Source organism: Pleurodeles waltl, chromosome 8 (genome assembly GCF_031143425.1).
Source record: "Pleurodeles waltl isolate 20211129_DDA chromosome 8, aPleWal1.hap1.20221129, whole genome shotgun sequence".
Taxonomy (NCBI): Eukaryota; Metazoa; Chordata; class Amphibia; order Caudata; family Salamandridae; genus Pleurodeles; species Pleurodeles waltl.
This window is the reverse complement of record NC_090447.1, coordinates 122,630,481-122,651,739: the sequence shown is the minus strand read 5'-3', so window position 1 is coordinate 122,651,739 and position 21,259 is coordinate 122,630,481. Positions and strand designations below refer to the sequence as shown.

The 21,259-nt window shown below is 42.0% G+C and overlaps 1 protein-coding gene across 1 annotated transcript in view; it reads left to right on the top strand.

Moving 5' to 3' along the window:
- The window catches only part of GDPD4 (glycerophosphodiester phosphodiesterase domain containing 4), a 167,154-nt gene that overhangs the window by 73,305 nt on the left and 72,590 nt on the right, over positions 1–21,259 (top strand). The window contains exons 2-4 of the mRNA XM_069203911.1: positions 2,093–2,301; positions 8,863–8,966; positions 16,034–16,127. Coding sequence (XP_069060012.1) covers positions 2,119–2,301; positions 8,863–8,966; positions 16,034–16,127 — 381 coding nt within the window. The 5' untranslated portion in view covers positions 2,093–2,118. The remainder of the gene's footprint in view (positions 1–2,092; positions 2,302–8,862; positions 8,967–16,033; positions 16,128–21,259) is intronic.

The following is a 21,259-nucleotide window of genomic DNA, read 5'->3' as shown; positions in this document are numbered from 1 at the left end:
TCACACTGCATCAAGTAATGGTGAAACATGTTATTACATAAATTAACCGTGTCATTCCAGTACAATTTCAATATTGCACAGATCCAAAAAAGAGATGCACCCTAGAACAACCCTAAGGGATATTTTGATGAACCTATCACTGTTGTTGCCCTTCCCTTGAAGCACCGAGAATAGGCAGCAAAGCAGTGGGAGCATTATACACCATTATGTTTATTATTGAAATATGTAAAATGTTAAGAGAACACTTACTGGGACCCGTGCATAACTCCTAACTAGGTTGCACATATTACAACGCAAGGTGTGATCACCAGTCCTAATTTGGGAACATCTCGCAATTCCATTTTATTTAAAGGACTACTACCATTTGTGTTAGCAGGTGCACAGTTGTCTGTACATGCACAACGTTCGCAAATTATATAGCAACGCCTGGGCGCCAGGGGTTAAAATAGCCAGTGAGATGACATCTCAGCTCACATAACGCTGAAATAGCAAATGCCCGAGGCAAGTGATCAGCGGTGCCTGAAGGAGGTAAACATGCAAAGGGAGTGCGTGACTGGGCCCTGGCGGCACCCGTACCTGGGGTTGTTAAACAGATGCTGGTCTGTGGCCTCGTTAGCATCTCATTTGCGAGTTACTTGATATTGCAGCTCGGGTTCCTCTTTCCCATGCCTTCTTTGGAGGCTCCTGTCTGCACACTGACTGTACTGAGTGATATCAGACTGATGCTGAATCCCAATGCGCAAGGCAGGCCGGAGGAAGGCTGCTGAAATACAACGAATTATCAAGGCAAATAAACTAAAGTGAATAGATTTATAAAAGCTGTGTGAGTGCAAAAGCTCAAAGAAGAAAAGTTGTTTAAAATGTGCTGGAAGAATTCGGTACTGCCTCTTAGCCAGATTTACCTCAGGAAGAGCAGCAAACAAATGGGTCATTTACAGCCTCTCGGAACTAGTACACCTTCAATGTACAGTATGCACCACTTTGCCGGTGCTTAATTTGTAAAATAATGAGCGCTGGTGCCCAAAATTGTTCTGTTGCGCTATAGAAAGTCGGGGTGTAGAATCCCAAGGCTGCATGGTCTTGATTGACCCCTACCCCCATTCACCACGTGACAGACCCTGCCCAGTTAAATCACTCTTTTGGATTATTTTACATCCCTGCCTTTTCTCTTCGTCATTATTTTTCCGTCTCTTTCTTCCTTTCACCTTTATTTGTTTTTCTCTCTCTTGCTCGAGTCAAAGTCTGACGAGGAAAAACAAGCTCTGGTCCCCAGAATTGGTGCTGTTGGGCAGGGACGTTTTAAGGGATGGGCAGAGAGCTCAGGCCCAGGACCACAGCCTTTCAGGGGGGGTGGGGGTGTTTGCTGATAGAGCCAGGCCTCCTTGGCAGACTGTTTGCCTGATGACCTATAATACATCTTAAACAGATCGTTTTAGATAGTTTTCCTTTCATTTACTATGGGTGATCTGTGTCTATTAGACATTTTGCAGAGAAATGTTGTGTTTATGTTTCATGCAAATATTCATAAAAAGGATTTTTTAGATGAAAACAAGGCCTCACATATGAGAAATGGGAGGGTGTCACAGAGGTAATGTGCAGTAATATTAGTGAGCTGCGTTACAGTATTAAAACACACAGGTAAGTCACTATACCTGAATATTAGATGTCAACATATATGGGATTTGGAGGAGCGTGTCTGTGCACTGACACGGCCAAAGAGGTGAAATTGTATCAGAAATTCAGGGGCCCTGAAAATACTCTGACCAGGACCCCCGAAATCCTTGCAATGCCCTGTTGGTGGCCGTCACCTGCAGGCCCCTTCTCCCGCAGCTCCGCAGGAGTGCGCGTGAGAGGCAGCGCGAGGGGAAATGGCGGGAGCAGGAAGTGGCCGCGCGCTGAAATATTTAGTTGCCTGGCAGACAGAAATGTAATCCTGGGTGCATTCGGTTGTCGAAGTCGGAAGGGAGGCGAATACATGGAGCAAACTCGCACATAGCACTTTCCGAGCTAAGCCCAGGGGGTGCGAGGGCAGCGGGGAGGGGGCTGCGGCGCCGCTCTCCGTCCGCTCACCGCCTGCTTGCTTTGCTTTCAGCCGGAGGATGGTGTAAGCTGCCTCAGATGGGTAGCACTTCCATCAGCCTCAAGAAGCTGAGGCTGGGGAAGCTGAAGGTGGTGCGCCGGCGGCTGCTGCAGCGCTACGAACACCAGCCCTTCATCTCCTTCCTGGCCGGGCTCTACAGCTGCCGCTGGAAGCGCTACCAGCGCGAGAAGACCCAGCCGGGGGAGTGCTGCTGCAAGAAGGTAAGGGCGGATGAATGGATGAATGAACGAATGTCTTATCCTGGGTCTGTGCAGACTTAGGGTGAAGCCGTTGGGTGCACTTGCTCTAGAGAGATGTGAGCCGGGAGGCTAGCTCCTACCACCACACTCACTAATAGCACTTCGAATTAAAGTGAATGAACAGTTTATTGAATTTACACAGCGACCTGTATGGATGAAACACCCACCTCTAGGTGCTAATGTTATCCACCTCAAATGACCCAGATGGCTGCTTGTTGTAAAGACATTCATGTCACTGGTAGATCAACATTTGTCAGGCCTGGTTGAGGATGATGGTGTTTGCACACGTGCAATTCACAGGCCCCCTGAGTGTCTTGCACTAGTGCAAGGAAGCCCCCTCCCCCGTCCTCTTACTGAAAGGCGCACAACCCTGCTCTCATATTACACATTGTTTTGTATTTTACTTATTATTTATACAACACATGTACGCCCACGTTGCATGGTGGTCAAAAAGACGATGTAAAACAATGAAAAATCTACATCAGAGGCAAAAAAAAGAAAATATATTTTTTTTTAAACGCCAAAGAAAGTGGAATAATGATGACGCCTCACATAGATCAGCCTATTCCAAGCGCTGGATGTCACAGCCAAAACCTCTGCCGCCAAAGGGTTTGTTCTGAATTGTAGGGAGGTTAAGAATATAGGGAGCACTGGGTTTTAATGACCTGCCCGGCTGATACAGAGTACATTTAGTCACCAGGAACTGAGGGCTAAGCCATAGAAGGTTATACAGTTTAGGATTACCATGGTCCTGAAGTTAATCCTTTTCTTGATGAGCAGCCAGTGTAACTGGAGAGAGGAAGTGTGGCGTGAGGTACGTGCAAGGGAGTATCCAGGAAATTAAAATACTCCCCAGGTTTGTACCAACGCTTTGATGGCACCAAGCAAGAGAAGCAAGTTAGCCTGCCCCTCCATAGAAGAGCCCCCTTGTCTCTTCAATCCAAGCATCTCCATTCATGCTTTCACCCTTGCATCCACCTGCTGATATCCACCATTTCACCTTTACATTCTGTCACCCATTCATTCTTTCTTCCATCATTCAATCCCCCCATTGGATATTCCATCCATCCATCCATTCACGCATCCATCACCTATGCATGCATCTGTCCATACATACATCCACCCGTACATCCATCATTTGACTTACTCATCCATCAATAAAGCCCTTCATTCACCCAATTGATCTTTTTGTCCATCCATCCATCCATCCTCTCAGATTTCCATTTATTCTGCCATCCTCTCACCCACCCATCTTTCCATCCTCTCTGAGTTCCCTTAATTCTGCCATCCTTTCATCACTCACACACCCTTTCAGATTTCCATTTATTCAACCATCCTCTCACCCGCCCATCCATCCATCATCCTCTCATCTAATCACTCACCCATCCATGATTTCCCCACCTATCAATCCTTTCACACACTCGTACATCCATCCTTTCACCCACCCATCCATTCTTTCACCCACTCATCCTTTCATCCAGTCTGTCATCCTTTCACCCACTCATCCATCCTTTCACTCATCCATCTTTCTTTCCCTATCCATCCATTCGTATTTCTCCATCCTTAGAAAATTAATTGTGAGCTCTTGTCTGCCAAGTTGCAGACAGAAGAGGCCCATAAAGAACTCCACCCCCTGCGGCTGTTAAAGCCGGGCGGGTGAGGTGGGGGCGCTACGTGTGATGAGGTGAGCCGCAGCATCTCGCATTAGTTCAGGATGCTTCAGGAGACTTTTCTGCAAGTCCCACATACCAAGCGATACCATAGCCCAGGCTGGACAGTACCAGAGCTGATAAAATGGAAACATGCAGATTGTTGTGAATATAAGGCAAGATTTGTCTGAGAAGTTTTAGTTGTCAGAAGCATACACTGGAAATTATGGAGACTTGGGCCCATATTTATACCTTTTTAGCATCGCATTTGAGTCATTTTGTGACGCAAAAATGGCACAGCCTTAGAAAATACCATTATATTTTGTAAGTTTGCGCAGCTTTTGCTTAAAAAAATCCCGCTAATGCGGCGCTAAAAAAGTGTAAATATGGGCCTTGATGTTCCAGGGACAAACACCAGGTAAATGCATAGACTGAGGACAACCTTCAATCTCTGGACACTGACCGATGATGACCTTCCAGATAAAAGGCTGCAATATCTGAGTATAATTCCTGGTAATCAGTAGATCAGCTTTTGTGGGATTCAGACCCAAGAAGTTGCTTGACAACCCGTGCTAAACTTCTGCGAGGGGGTATAGATGCCAGTTCAGAGTGAGCAAGGGTAGAAGCGAAAAAGGGATGCTTTGAATGGTGCACTTTAAGTAAAAAGCTGTGTGTCGTCGGTATACATGTAGTATTGTGCATCCAGCTCGTGCAAGAATGACGCGAGAGGAGCGATATACATGTTGAAAAGTAAAGGACGAAGTGCAGATCCCCGTGGGACTCAGCAGGAGGCTGACTTTGAACCAGATTTGAAAGAGCGAAGAAAAGTGGGTTGGGACCGTGAGGCGATGGATGACTCGAAGCACCATCTCACCAGATGATCACAGCTGTGGTTTTTCAGTCTAGACAGGAGGATAGTGTGGTCGATGGTATCGAATGCTCCTGATAAGTAATACCATTAGAGAATCTATATCTCCCTGTCCACACTGCGTCTGAGGTCACCCAAGATGAATAACACCACTAACTCTCTGCCTTTCTGTAAGGTCCAGATGCACCCGTCATCGGTAGCTAAATAAATATAGCATATTGTATATCTTTGTTGTTGTTATCAGTCTGAATATGTGCTCCTCAAGAGATTATAATAAGCATTGGCAAAGTCCATCATTCTAATTTTGCCTGTGCTTTGCGGGTGCTGGCTTTGCCAATGTGAGATGATTTAAAATGAACGGACATTGGCAAAGACAGTATTTGTTATCATTTCTTCAGCTTTTATTCTTTTATGCATTCGTATTTCATGCACTTCTAATTATTCCTTACCATTATGCTTTGCATCCTGCATACATTTACGAAGCAGTATTAAAATATATTGGATGCAGCAGTTTGTGTGGTCTGCTCCCCACTTTTTTGGCAGTGCCAGTCAGTCTCTAAGGTGAATAGTCTTAAACTCCACCCACAAGAAGTATCTTCAGCCTTCCTACTGCATGCAATTTGAAGGTAGTCTGAAGAGGGGGCGCTGACCTCCGCCCTGGGAAGTAATACCACTCTAATTTTTAAGCCTCCTAGGCTTCTTCCTCAGGGTTGGTCAATGGGTTGCAGGGCCAAAGCATTTTCCTATGTAAAGTCAGTGCCTTACATATATACAAAAATGGCTAAAAATCTTTTAAAGCCAACAAATCCATCTTCAAGCGTTGTAAAACTTGTGCTGACAAAAATAATTTCTAAACCCCCTCATGTAGGGTGTTTCTGTTATTTGCATCCCAACTTGCATCCCAACTGTCTTCCATAGTAGACTGTACGACGAAACAACGACTGCAAAAAAAACTACTGCCTTAACAACGAGGCCGGAACACCGACCTCGTTGCTACTACTAATGATTTTACCACGAATGCCTTAACAACGATATTTCGTTGTAAAGGCATTCCTGATAAAATCATTAGCAATAGGCACCATTCACCCTACATCCCTCACCCCACCCCCCCAACCCCACCCCAAAACCTAAAACCGCCTGACCCCCCACCCACTCCCCAAAACCAAAAACGCCCCACCCCCAAACCCACCCCAAAACCTAAAACCCCCTGACCCCCCACCCACTCCCCACTCCCCAAAACCCCCCACCCCCCCAACCCCACCCTAAAACCTAAAACCCCCTGACCCCCCACCCACTCCCCAAAACCAAAAACGTCCCACCCCCCAACCCCTCCCCAAAACCTAAACCCACACTTACCTTCGCCAAGTCCCTTCTTTGTACCTTAACCACGCATGTTCGTTGTTCAGAACATACGTAGTTAAGGCACAAAAAACTGAAGTCGTGGTTAAAAAAAGCGTTGTTGCGCTTTCGTTAACCACGGCCTTCGGAAAAAAAAAGTCATAAAAAAGGATGTTTCCCTCCATAGTATAGTGATATTTGGCAGTCCCTTTAAAGTAATGTCTTGAGGGATGGAGAAGTAAGGCTGGTATTTTTAATTTAGAGAGGGAGCAGCTCATTCCTCTGAGGAGGGATCCTCAATAAGCCCCTCTCCAGCTTCCCTGGCTGTGATGACTCACAAAACCACATGGAGGTTCCTTGATCTTTCCAACACAGGTCTCCTCTCTGGAAATATAGTTTCCCAACTGAGAAGTTATATGCCACTTCAATGCAGTTTAAAAAGTTGCCAAAACTTTTTAGTTGCAGTGAAACTGCCTGTTACTTCCTCAGTAACCTTCTTTTTATCTAAACTGTCCACCACAGTATCTTCAGCCACTGCGAGGAGTCACACGACGAGCAGAACTTCCTTGTCCAGAACTCCAGCTGATGACCACCGTATCGAGGTTACCCTCCCTGTGATTTGATAAGTCTCAACAAACAAAACACAATTCCTTGTCAGCAGTTACTGTCACAGGGATCTCAGGGGCATTTTGATGGCTTAGCCAATGATCTTTGCTCATACCTTCTACCGTTTCACCCACTCCCCTAATTCCGCCAGATGATCATCAAAATGAAAAGCGCCAGGTTAAAGTAGATTGTTAGATCCGCAGCCTGGTTTGATCCCTAGCACTGTAGACATTGGTTGTCAACAGCAGGAGTGAGTTTGGGATTCATTCATCCATAATACTTGGAGAATCGTTGTAGCTCACAGTGTGACTCCTTCACACAGAATTCTTCAGTGCAGCGTGCTGTAAGACTAAAGGGAAAACATCATCTCTTGGGGGGGGGAGGGTGCTTCCACCAGAGAGACATAGCAACTCCATTGAAAAGTTTTTGCTGCTGGCGTGAGATGCACGGTCTTCATCTCATTTCATCCTAGACTCTTCACTCAGCTTTACTTCCCTCAATCTGGCGAGCTACTCCTTGCATTTGATCAGGGCAACAAAGGACAAGCCAAGTCAAACAAAGGAATTGCCCTTTCTACTTGCAGTTGTGCTTCATTGTGACATAAAAGGTCAGCCATCCTCTCTCAAAAGAAAACTTGATGTGCTCACTAGTTGAGCTATAGATACATTCTGAACTGTAGTCCCTTTTCTACACTTAGGCAGGACTCTAGCAGATGATCGTGCCACACTGTCACATAGGGCCTGATTTAGGTCTTGTCGGAGGGAATACTGTGTCACAAATGTGATCAATATCCCGCCTGCCGTATTACGATCCCCATAGGATATAATGGGATCATAATATGACGGACGGGATATTCGCAATGTTTGTTCTTGATGAATTTACTTAAACTACTTGTTAACTGCAAAGCACAGTTTGGTTACTTTGTAAAACATGTACCTAGTTGTAGGGTGTAGGTAAGGAGGGGAAAATACTCTAGGTCAGTGGTTCCCAACCTTTTGACTTCTGTGGACCCCCACTTTCTGAGTACTGGAACCCCCACTGAATCATTATTGGGATCTGGGGACCCCCCACTGAGTCATTACTGAAAGCTGGGGACCTAATCTGTTAAAATTATTACATTTTCTAAGCAATCATGGACCCCCTTAGGAGGCTTTGAGGACCCCCAGGGGTCCACGGACCACAGGTTGGGAACCACTGCTCTAGGTTTCACTCATATGTTGAGAGCACCCATCTTCATAATTGAAAGGCTGGGACGCCTATTCTTCAATTTACTCTAGAAAACCAATATATTGAAGGATCATCAGGCCTCTTCACCTAATTTTTTGCTCTGGAGACAAATCTTCATCCTGCACTAGCTGTAATTATATTGTATTGTGCTGTTAGCATGTATGTAGCAATTCAAAACCCTGACCAGGCATCAAAGTGCCCCAGTTTGCGTTGGGTTCCCTTTTCGAGTGAATGACTAATGGGGGTTGGATGTAGTTTATCCCATTTGAAAAAGTCTTAGGTGAGGTGTGCGAAGCGGAAAGAGTTGCCTCAAACCTAGTGCAGCAAACATCACCGAACACAAGGGAGGTTAACTTGTCTTCCGCCAGTGTGAGTGGAGGGTAACATCTCTCCAGTTGTTTTGTTACCTTAAAGAAACTGTGAATAATATGAATATAGTCCTCTTGTGAAGATGTTTGCATTATAAGCCAGGAGACAATGAATTTGCTCTGCTTGATAAATCATTACAACGTTTGGAAATTAACAGCATTCTGCTTATCTGCATTCACAAAACCTTTCTTTCTAGCTGTACACTGTAAACCACAAAAATGCAACGATAACCACCTCAGATGTATGAATCGGGCAATAACTGCTTTATACACTCTTCAACCCTGTAGAAGTGTGTGCTGTTCCTTTTAAGTAATCCTACACACCTGGCTAGCACAGTACTTGTAATCCTCAGACATGTGATACAGACAGGTCTGCCATGGAAGCTTGTAGCTAGGGATATTGGTCTGTTGTAGAAGGATGTGTTGGTGATTGGACATTTACACAGTGCATCTCTTTCCCTTGCAGTGGGAGCACGTGTTCTTTCTTGTGCTGATTGGCACATTCTGTCTCTCTTTGATATTCCTCTACTTCTGGGGTGAAGCACAGAATGACTACAATGATTTTGACTGGTAAGTGTCAAGGTTGCTCACTAAAATAACTTTTTTAGCTTACAAAACCTTTCAGCTCATCCGTATTGAAGGGCGTGCTTTTTCCTGTGACGCACTGGAAGTTGATACCCCCTCCTATCTTGCATAATGTTCTATGGGATTCTTCTTTTGCATAATTGTGCTTGGTGGCTTAGGCTTTCTTCTCAAATTAACTCGAACATTGCAAAAGGAAAAATTAAATTGATTCATGTAAAATTCCAGATGAAGGTTATTGAGCCGAAATGTCATATTCACTGCTTTGCATTTTATCAGCTAGTAATGCATAAGTTGCTTGCAGTTACTGAAACACAAGCTGTTTCATCTCTTAAGATGTCATCATACAACGTATAATCATGGTACTTAAAACTGTACGATTTCAAGTGCAAAAAATGTTTTTACATATATCATATTAGCATATGTTCTTCTTTATAAAATCTCTTTGCGTGACTAATAAATATTTTTTTCTAGATGACTACAACATTATTCCTCATGTGGAGCTTACATTTTATATATAGCATGGTTTAGCACTTCTAATTCACTGATGTGTTTGTATGTTCTTAAAATCTCCAAAACAGTAGAGTAAATGTTATCCACAAACATGTTTCTGCATACACCCTCCTGAGAACGGAATCCAGCGCCAAAGATAGATAGGAAAAAAAAACTTAATTTCATTTCCCCTTTTAATTTCATTGTACATGTAAAACAACATATGTGTGCAAAAACTTTGAATTTGCAAGTGATAAAGCTTCTTAGCTTTATATGGTGCTAAATGACGCTTCACTCTGATCACAAAAAAACAAACAAGTATTTGCAGTGCAATGGGTTGTGAGTTTGCTCGAGTTACAGCTATTAGCGTTTTAAATTCGTAACTGGACTTTTCTTGCCACATAAATTGAAAATGAAAAACATAAGCGAGCCGATTCAAAGTGCCATGGCTGCCATGAGCGTGCGCGCAAAGGAGAGACATAAAAGGAAAAAGAAGTTTGCTCGCAGTCAAACGTATCAGCAAACATGCAATTATCCATGTATCGGGTCAATGGCCAAGGCGGTAACAAAACTGCCCCAAGGAGGGACAAACGTAAAGCATTTACCAATGATAACAGCAAGGCAAGCCCATGAACGAGTGATAGTGATGGGTGTGGTTAAAAGTCCACAGATAGATTACAACATGTCAGAGCTCTTGCGTGGTCAACCTAAAAATTACATTTTTACTTTTTCCTCAAAAACAAAAAAATTGTATACTTAGAACCTGATTAGACTCAGCTTTTGAACAATCGGAAATTATGATGGTAACTCTAAAATACAACGTTAATTAGTTAACCCTTTAAAAACTCAGAGCTAGTTACTTTGAAAATTTCAAAGTGAAATGTATGGTGTAAAGTCCCTCAACTGTATGTAATTAGTGCTTAATGTGAGCCGGTGGTTTCCGGAGCGGGGCACCAGCGCTTATTTTTGAGGGCCGGCTCTTATTCTTCTGCCTCAAGCATTTCCTGCAAGTAAAAGACGCATGGGAAAGACAGAGGAAGAGAAAAATTAAAAAGCGTCACCGAGAGAGAAAGCTGCAAGAGTGAGCTGAAGGGGCGGGGAGTGCCCGTAAATGGATTAAAGAGGCCCGAGATGGTTTCAGGATTATGCTGCCTCAGTATTCCGTGCTCGCACATTTAATTGCAGCAGCTGCGTGTTTCAGAGGAGGGCTTTGGGCGCCGGCACGTTTTTATTTACAAATTAAGCACTGTATGTAATCGTGGTATTTGTACGCTAGTAAGAAGTCCTATGATCATACAGAGGCAAGAGGCCACAGGCCAAGTGCCTTTATAAGGCAATGGAAGGTCAATGTACCATGTAACGTGTAACACATACATTTGAAATCTTGCAGGTTTAACACAATCTCTTTTTTTCTAAGGTTGGCAAAATAAGTTCTTTCAACCCTCATTCCGTTATTATTATGTGCCCAAAAATCAGGTGTGTTATGTGATATATGAGTATGCCAACTCACATTGACAGTTATACCCCACATTCTCACATAGCACGCGTAGACCTACATATGTGGCATACAAAATGAGCTTTGGAAAGGCTTATTTTCTTTCTTAGTAACTTGCTAAGTGCAATGCTTAGAGTTTCTTCGTTTCATGTGATGGGCAAGCTGTTAGGCTTCAGCGGTGCTTGGTATGAGCATCAATTGCTCCCAGCTAGCACACAATGCAAGCAAAAGTAGTCAATTATTAAGTGGACCATATGCAATTGCATCCCCCATGAAAGCTACTAGTCTGCATAAAGGCACACAGTGAAAGCACGCCGGTACCTCTGCTAGTGTCGATTGCCTGCATGTGGACCGACATAACGGGTTGCATCCCCTAGGGACACAAACTGCAATAATAATGTGTTCGCATGGAGGGAATGACATTGGGGAATGGATGCAGTGGTCTCCTTCACTTCAGGGAGAACTGCCCCTTTGTGAGCCTCTTACCACACCAACTCCGGTTCTGGTAAGCAGTCCATTGTTTGCCACCACAGCTGCAGTCTCAAGCCTTTGATACGTTACATTGCAGCTTGCATATGAGAGGGTGATGCTCCTATCTGTGATCCAGAATTGGTTGTAAAAGGTACTTTCTGAGTCAGAAATAATATTCTGACTTGCGAACTTTTGTGCATTGCAAGATAGTTTTTTTTGTGGTAGAAGCTCTGTGATTTGTACGATTTTCAGCTGCAAAAAGCGTGTGCACGTGATATCCGGAGTTCTTTTTTCTAACTTAACCTTTAGCAAAATAAGTTTCAGATGAGAAGTACAAAGTGTTTTTGTGTTTACAAACGGGCTCAGCCCGTTTGCGAACACAAAAATACTTTTTGAAATGTACAAAGCCCTATTTGCAGTTTGGTAACCTATTGGATTTGCGATTCAGTATTAGGAAGGGGCGTGTTTAGAACATTCTTTCCTAATACCGAACTGCAGTGGTATGTAAGAATCTTCTGCGACAGAAATACTTCAAGTAGGTGGTAACCCATTCGCAAATAGAAAGAGGTCCCCAAATGACCCTCTTCCCCTTTGTGAATGTTTGTAAAAACATATTCATGGGCCACTGCCTGCTCTTAAAAAATGAAAAGAAAGCTTTTAATTTTTCTTTTTGAAAAGCATCCTGTTTTCCTATAACCAACATTTAAAAAAACAAAAACAATTGCTTTATATTGAAAAGCAATCACAGGCATTGTGGTCTGCTGACCCCTGCAGGCCACCATCCCTGTGATTTATGCGATTCCATTGGGTCGCAAACCGAGAACTACTCCTCAATATTCATGAGGTAGGTCTATTTGCAACATACTGGGTCTCACAAAATGTGTAAAACACATTTGTGTATGAGTCTTTGTGATTACCCAATAGCGAATCGCAAAATCTAGTTGGTAATTGCAAGCACTTTGTACATGTGGCCAATGGTACCACACACATATGAGTCATAAAGACTATGGTAACTGGTGTTGGGTGGGTCTTGAGGTAAAATCCATAAGGCCCCTACTCATTCAAGAAGGAAGCAAATATGTACACCTGCTGGGAGTTTCTGAGTATCTTAGACTTCAGTAAGAGGGTGAGACTAAAAGAGGGAGGATTGGTTGATAAGGATGATAATTAAACAGGGTGGGAGATGAGGAAAGTTCAAGGAATGCAGGAGAGGCCCAGTGCAGTAATCCAGGTACAGCAAAGGGACCATGGACCAAAAAGGGGGCTGGCTGGAGAGGGATGTTTGTAGATACTAGGACATGGAAAAGGTGCATAGTGTGGTCTAGTGAGGAAAGTATACCCAGTTGAAGTAGAGATGGGTGAAAAGGGAATAGGTGTACTACCTAATCTTGATTCAGTATCCATAACTAGGTTGTGGCATCTTCTAAAATCTTGTGAGGTCTGACTAGACATCATCAAAATAGATTCACGTCTTGACAATATCAATTCTTACTATCTATAATGATTTCACAGCGTGGTTCATTGCCCTCTAGTAAAAAAAGAAACTTTAAATATGATTGCATAAAAATGTTAGCCTCATGTAAACATCCTTTCTGCCCTTGTGAGAAACTGTAAATCCTTTATCTTTTGTGCACCAAATTTTTGACCTCTACTGACGCTGTAACTTGCTCAGTCGCTCTCTGATGCCTTCTTCACTGTGCACTGGTAATGTGGGTTGATACCGCCTTGCCTGTGGGTACAAATGGACACAAATATTATGAAGAAGTACCTTTGTGCATGTGCCTGTAAAAGTGCTACTGTTTCTTATGAGTCCAAATCTCTTTCTGAACATTGTCCTACTGCCAGGGACCGGGTATGAATTCCGATTCTTAAGAGGGACCTTCAACAGCTAAACCATTGCCAAGAGATTAAAGTAACATGCCATATGGAAAGTGGTGCCAAGTGACCCCAGAACAATAAAGCCATAGAGCACAGCAAATCCTTAGAGTGCAAGTCCTGATAGCAGGGACATTTCTGTGTGTGACAACCAAAAGTGCCAACTATAGGATTGTGGGAAACAGTGAAGTTCAGCCCCAGTGATACATGGTTCTGGGCCTACTCCACTGCTCTCCCATCTATATTTTTGTGGCATAAATGACCTCTCAAAGAGATGTTTAAATCCACTTAAGTATATGCTGAGTATAAAGTAGTCCTCAATTACACTCCAATAGGTTTATAACGCTCCCTTGATACATTGTGCAATCGTGCCAGTCAAACTCCGCTTGCTGTTAATTTGAAGAAAGCTCAAATGATGTGGTTTGTGAAATCTAATAAAGAACACTCAAGGGACAAAAATTGCACACAATTCGGAACTATAAATATTGATGGATCCTGCTAAATAATAGATTCAATTGGTGTCCTCGTTAACCAGTAAAGACAGCAGACGCCCAGATGACATCAAATGGATTCACTGAATTGACTCCAGGTTTATGTTTATTCCTCGAAGTCACTTGTGAAAGCTTATTCAGCAAAGCCAGAACCGGAGGATCCTTAAGGTCGACCAGTTTTATCTTTTAATTCTTAATCAGTCCATTTATGCCCTAAATGCTCAAGCTACACTGTGTTTGGCTAAAGTCAATCTGTTGTATCTCACCAGCACTGATGTTGTGTTTGGTGTAAAGATTTGAGGCCAAAACAAAATAGGTGATCCACACTGATGTTTGAAGAACTAACAACATCTCATGATTTGGTGCCTCGGACATATATGGTATTTTCTTTTGATTGGATTCAAATCTTGAAATGTGAGACGATATATCTAGAAGAGGTGACCTCCAATAAGACTGTTTAAGAAAGGCACGCAGATGAAATTGTATGTTGGTACCTGTGAGGACGTATGATATGATGGAAGCCTTGATAGGCACCCCGAATGCACAGCTGTTTATAAAATTCTGTAAGTGTGATTCTGATTCTGAAGCCTGAACTCATATAAGTTTATATAGTACACATAAGAACATGTTTTCAGACACTTTTATTAAAGATTGCCTATTGACAAATAGGCCCTGATTACAAGTTGCACAGATCAGAATTCTCACTTGTGATTCCACTCTGCACAATTATAAGTGGTCTGATGTATTTGTACCAGATTTAATGGTGTGCTATCTCTGGGCCGGATTTGCCCAGCACAAAATCCAGCCAGTAAAAGTGAAGTGGAAAGGGCTGAGTTGTGGCCCAGGCGGTTTTCCCAGTATCCATCCTACCTCTCAACCAAGGTACATGCGCGCCTCATGTAATGTTCTCCTCCCCACTAGCGGGAGAAATCTTCCCATAAACTCCCCTGGCTTCCTCAAACCCCTCCCTACTGGAGTTTACAGGTCTACTGCAGGCAGTTATCACATGCTCAGAGTAGATGGTAAATGTCTGCTAAATCCCCCAGAATAAGCAGTTCTGCCTGATAATTCTGGGTCTGCGCACTATTCTGCATACCAAGAGGTTTAACTCCTAATTGCAGAACATCCACACAGAGATTCTGCCTGGTATCAGTAATTCTGTCCACTCAAAATCTGTGCATGGAAATTCCAGGAAAATTGTAGTCTTCGGTCATAATAAAGAGGTAGGATTTTGGGGTGATGGTGGATTCTGATGCTGTGAATGCAATCTGAGAAAATGTGTATTTTGTGGTTCTTTAATAAGCCTACATATTGTGCTTGAAGGGATAGCCTAAACTTGATGTGTAAAGCGTTTTCTTTTTTTTTTTTTTTCCTTCAGATTTTTGTACTGATTATGTGTATATTTATAAGTTTTAAAAATTTATCTGTCCTAAAGTCAAGGTAGAATTACTTCTGCTAAACTCTAACGTTTCGTTATGGTATGTTTTAATGTATCAAACTTTGTTTGAAATAGTGAGACACCAGGTGGTCCTGTTTGCCTTTCTCATTGCATGTGAATCAGTTCTTAGCCATCATTTTGAAAAGCCTTCACAGCTATGCATACAGACTAACAAAAACACAAAAATAATTTTGGACTGTTGTGTGTTAGTATTTTATTCTAAAACGCATACTAACTTGATTTTGAACCACAATCTTTGAAATTTAAAATGATCGTTTATGCTAAACTTAGATTCATTGGTTACTGTTTATCATGTGTTCATAGCCAGAGGCTAGAGTTTATTTATGAGGTAGGCCTTGGGGTAGGCACAAAGTGGGCTGAGGCTAGATTTAGGATGATGTTTAAGGTTTGGTTTAGGCTTAATGTTAGCATTAGATTTAGGTTCAGGGAGTAAGGTTATCAGTTGTCACAGCACAGCAGTAGGTTTGCTTGTTGGATTAGCACAAGGCTTTGAGATTGGGCTGTGGTTAGACTTTGCATTAATGTTAGCCTTACACAGAGTTAGGTTTAGGCTTAAGGGTAGCGTTCACCTTAGGATCTGGTTCAAAGGTGAGCCCTAAGCCCAAGTTGAGCAAACAAGTAATTGCAAAAACCAAACCAATGCTGAACTAGGTTTACTCTACAAAGCTGTGAACTAATAGTAAATTTAAAAGTTAACGTTTCCTTAGAATATGCATATTTGTCAAATAACTGTATGTCATTCCTTTAAATAACACAACTCTTTATTTTTCAGGTACACATATGGAAGTGTAGGATACTGGTTCCTCTGGTCCCTTTTAATCCTAGTTGTAGCAGCAGTCTTGTTTACATACATTGCAATTTTACTGGTAAGAAGTAACTTGAAGTTTGCAATTTCTAAATATAATACGCTTTTTGAACTGATGCCCCCCAATCCAACAAAAACCGAACAGAAGGAGCTGGACTGTGCTTGGTTCAGAACACATGAGCAATGTTTCATTTTAAGATTTTTATAAATTATGAAAGAGTTTGAGAATGGGCAGTGTAAGTGAATGCAATGGAATATGCTTTCAAAACGTAGCTAGTTTCTTAGCTTGGCTCAGGTTTTTTGGAAATCAATGCAAGAGAGAGGATCCATTGCATACAGTACATTTCACTGGACATTACTTGCACATTTTTTGGTCATTGTGATGAGATTCAATAATGGGTAGGTCTGCAAGAGCAGGCCTAACATTTTCTCTTAGTGGAATTGCATTGTTTATTTAAATATGCAGTGCTGCCAAACTGATACCATTTTGAAGTACAACAAAAGTGACTGTGCTCCCAACTGTTTATGATTTGAAGGGTGCTATCTGAACCAAAACAATATTAGTATATGTCAACAAGAAATATAAAAAAAATAACTATAGAGAGGAAGAACATGGGTTTTCTAAAATTTCCCTTTCCCAGTGAGTTTCTTCTACTAGAAATTTGAAGCTTAATGGTCCGCCATCATGAGACGAGGAACAGAGCAAACAGATACCTATTGTTAAGGGTATGCAGCCCTCAGCTCACACTTCCAATCTATGCCAGACTGGCTGCAATAGTGTTTAAGGAGCTGTTGGTCCCTGGTAAAAAAAACCTGTACTCTCTGCCTCAGGCAGATCATGGCATCCTATTTATAGAATTTTTGTGGGAGGTCCAAAAGGAGGTGTTCTTGTGATACTGATGTACCATGTGAATAATCGTTTTGGAGGCCTCTTTATCTGCAAATAAATACTGGGCTTAAATAAATCACTATACTACTTTAGATATATGAACAAAAAGCACACCATCAGAGCATAAAACAATGCAATGAATTGTTCTATGCATTAAAGCAGTGTATGTATGTATGTGGTTCTATAAAAATAAAAACTATCCAAAAGACAGCGGATCGTTGTACGGGGTCAAAGGCAAGCATAAAGTCAACAAGTGATAGAAGAGGTAGCTCGGTTGTAGATGGTTATTGCATTATGATGTAGTGTTTGCTAAAGAGATGAGCCATCAACTCTTTCCTAAATTGAAGCAATGTTGGGGGGATAGATACGGGGAGGTAGTTCCATTTCAACAGAATAGGCCTCCTGCCTTGTATTCTTTTTTTATTTATTTTACACTTCCTAATCTGTATCGTGATGGTGTTCTGGCTGCAGGGTTGCTGTTGCTGAGAACCACCGGCGGTGGCGAGCTTGTCTGCAAGATAATTGGGGGTTCTGGTGGTGATAACTTTCTAATTAATGCATCTGTATTTGAAGGTCGTTTGGGTCAGCAAGGGGAGCCTGCAGAGTTCCTGCAGGATGAGGGCTATTTTATCATATTTCTTCAGGCTCTGGATGAAGCATGTTGCAGCCAGCAGGATACCCTCAAGGGGTGCCAGAGTAAAGTCTGGAAGTCTGTGGAGCAGGATATTACCACCATCTAGATGAGAGTATGAGGGTTCGAACAGCAGTTCTGAAGTCAGTCTAGGAAAGGAATATTAAATACGTAGTGCAATCAAAGCATACAGGAGAAGGGATGCAAGTGATCAATGGGTTCTAATACACATTATTATTATACTAGTAACAACAATAATGATAATTATCAATATTATTATTATCATTATTATTATTTGCAAAACTTTCAGGTGAAATAAATATAATGTTCCTTTGAGAAACTGTTCAACGCATTTATTCCATTTAATGTTTTTGTGTAGTGCTAGTGCAGCTCGGAGGATGCTTCAGGGCATTTTCAAGACAAGGAGGTTTTAAGGTAGTGGATGAAAGTAATCAGAAGTCCGCTGAATTGCAAAAAATTGGTAGACTCTGGAGGCCATGTGCTCAGCTGAGATGTGAGACCATTGAAATTTTCATTCAATATAATATTTAGCATGTTAATCCTCAGTCTCTTCCTCAGGGTTTGTATTGGGGACCCTAGCTGTATGACTACTCGTGGAATAATCAAATTGTGCCTCTTTTTGCCGTGTTTATCCCCTCTATTATTATAAATGTCTCCTGTTTGTCTCCTCCTTTTCTTTCCTCTTGCTTACACGTGCTTAGTTATCCAGCTCAGCCTCCTACCCTTTCAGCTCTGCTCCATTATATAGATCATGCCTAGACAGGTTCAGCTGCACCATAATATAGACCTTGCCTAGAAAGGTAGCACCTGCAAATTGATCCTGTCTTATTACAGGATGGTATGTCTAGCTCTCAGTGGTGCCAGTTGGTGTGTTTGCACTCTGCCCCCAACAATTCACCTTAAAATTAGCACATACTATAGGAACAACAAAAGGGTAATACATCCGAACATTTGTTTGCAATACCAGTTAATGCTAAAAATGATGTTAATATATAGGTAACTTATGGCACATAACATATGTGAAAGGTAGGAACATAAGCGATATACTACAAGATTCACCAGTACCACTAATGTTACACAGAAAGACCACAACCTCCATTTATTGCATCAGTAAAACAAGCATTTGCAATGCAAAGGGTCTCACATTTGTTTGAGTTAGAGCTATCCGCATTCTAAATTCATAACTGGACTTTTCTTGCCACATACATTGATCAACCCTGCCTCATAATTTAGTATTTTTCCGCCATATAATCCCAGTGGCCCTGCAATAACTAAAGCACTTCCTTTTATCTTCTTCCTCTTTCTACAGCAAAAAATGAAAATGTTGCTATTAAGCCTATTAATTTACATCTACCATGCTAATTCCAATAGAATACCACTTCCGCCACCCCGCCATCAGAGTGGCTGGCTAGCTAACACAATTCTCTCAAAAAGACACAAGACAGCCTAGGAGGAGTAATGAGAGAAATAAACGAGAAGGGTCACCCAAACTATCAAGAGTGTTCAAACAGTCATAGTGTAATAAGGATGTTAAGTTGGCCTGAATTATGGTCATAATTGGAGTAAAGAGAATTTATTAAAACATATACAAATATCACATAAACCTTTATCAGAAATACACTTTTGGCATTAGATTGTAATGCTTAAAACAGCCCCTCGAGAACACCATAATAAAAATATAATTTGTAAGAAACATGGTCATGTAACCATATTGTTAGCTCCAAGAGGGGATAACCTCATGCAAAAATGCAGGAGAAAGTAATGCAGTGTAATTATATATTTAGCTCCTAGAGGGCACAGTGCATTACATATTTTCAAAGCTATCAGAACTATTACAATGATATTGAAAACATGGCCCATAAAATATAACTTCTCCTAGCTGTAAAACAAAAGTTCCAGCCACGAGAACGTTTAAAGAGATAATGAATGGTGGTAGGGGTTATTATTTTGTAGTCCCCACTAATATAGTGTGGGTACCCAAAGATGATGTAGACAGAAAAAACACATTGTGTTCAACGTTTTGAAGGTGGTCCCCAACAGGCTGAGTTATGAGCAAAAATGTTTTGTAAAAGTAATGCCCTGCAAAGCATTATGGGACACTTTTCCATGCCACAAATAATGTTATATAAATATGTTGATATCGCTGTAATGCCGAGAACAGCCCCAAGAGGACCCCACAATGAAAATAGCATTTATAAGAAACCTGGTCATGTAACTGTATAATTTGCCCCTATAAGAAATAACCACACAAGAACAAAATAATCGAAAGTAATGAAGTGCAAGCATATATTTATCCCCTAGAAGGCATAGTACATTACACATATTCAGCACTAACAGGCCTATAACAATGATATTACAAAGAAGGCTGTTAAACCACAAGCTACTCTCAGCTGCAAACAAAAATTCCAGCCGGGGAAAAGTTAAACAGACACCGAATGGTGGGAGAGGTTATTATTTTGGGGTCCCCACTAACCTATTGTAGGGACCCACAGATATAGACAGAAAGAGCACGTTGTTGTGAATGTTTTGGCGGTGGTCCCATTGTCCTAGGACCGCCACAGACTGAGTTATAAGCAAAAATGTTTTGAAAAAGAATACTTGCAAAGCATTATGGGATGAGTTACCTAAGTGCAGTGAATATTGTAGTATCAGCTCTCCCGCTGTGCCAGGAGAGCCACTTTCGCTTTTGGTATTTCTGTTTTAATAAAGAATTCACCAATTTCAAGTGTTTAAAGGGCAAAGCCACAAGAAATGACTGATTAGGTAACTGTGAACAATATGACTAGCGCTCCAATACCATCGATGGAGTTCACACTGCTGTGCCTGTTCGCGCTTTGAGCGCCATGCCTGCCATGCAGTAGGAAGGGGAGTGACAAAAGAAATAGTTCCCCCACCCTTAAGTATATCAGCAATAGTGCAATAATCCATGGAAGAGGGTCAGTCTGCAAGGCGTAACAGAAACAGCCTCAAGGCAGGACAAATGTAAAGCAGCTACCAATGACATCAAGTGATTTTTTAAATGCAAGCCCGTGAATGAGTTAAAGTGATGGGCGTGAGGTGGGCGTGATTAAAGCCCACAAAACTCAGAACAGGTCAAAGCGCTTGCGCACTCGACCTAAAAAGTTGACACAGCATAAAGAGTCCCTGCACAATCCAGGTGTAGTTGCCTGATCTAGCAACACCTGGAATGGGCACTCTCTACTGGACCATGATTATGATTTCAAGAAAAGCAAGCAAAACATTGGCAAGTCAATCATTTCAACTTTTTTTAACAATGAAAAGATTGTCCCTGTGTATAAACACACATAGGCAGAAGGAAATTACAGAGCAGGTATTAGGAAGATCAGGGCATTGGTAGGAAGTCCTTCACCACACCACCCTGTCATATTCCCACCAAGGTCAACAGTGGTATTTAGCCTTAATTTGAGGAGTGGCCAGCCATGAAGACAGAATGGCTGGATTGTAGAGGACATAAACATGGTGGTGCACGCTCCACTTTGCTGATGTCTGCCCTCCTTTTCCCAAAGTTAGTGCACACGTGCATGTTTGTAGACCATTGAGCACTTGATGTGTGAAAAACGCAAAGTGGACCTTCTTCTACTTTTTGTTTTTTTACGCCTCAAATGCACAAGTATTGGAACCTCTACCTCTT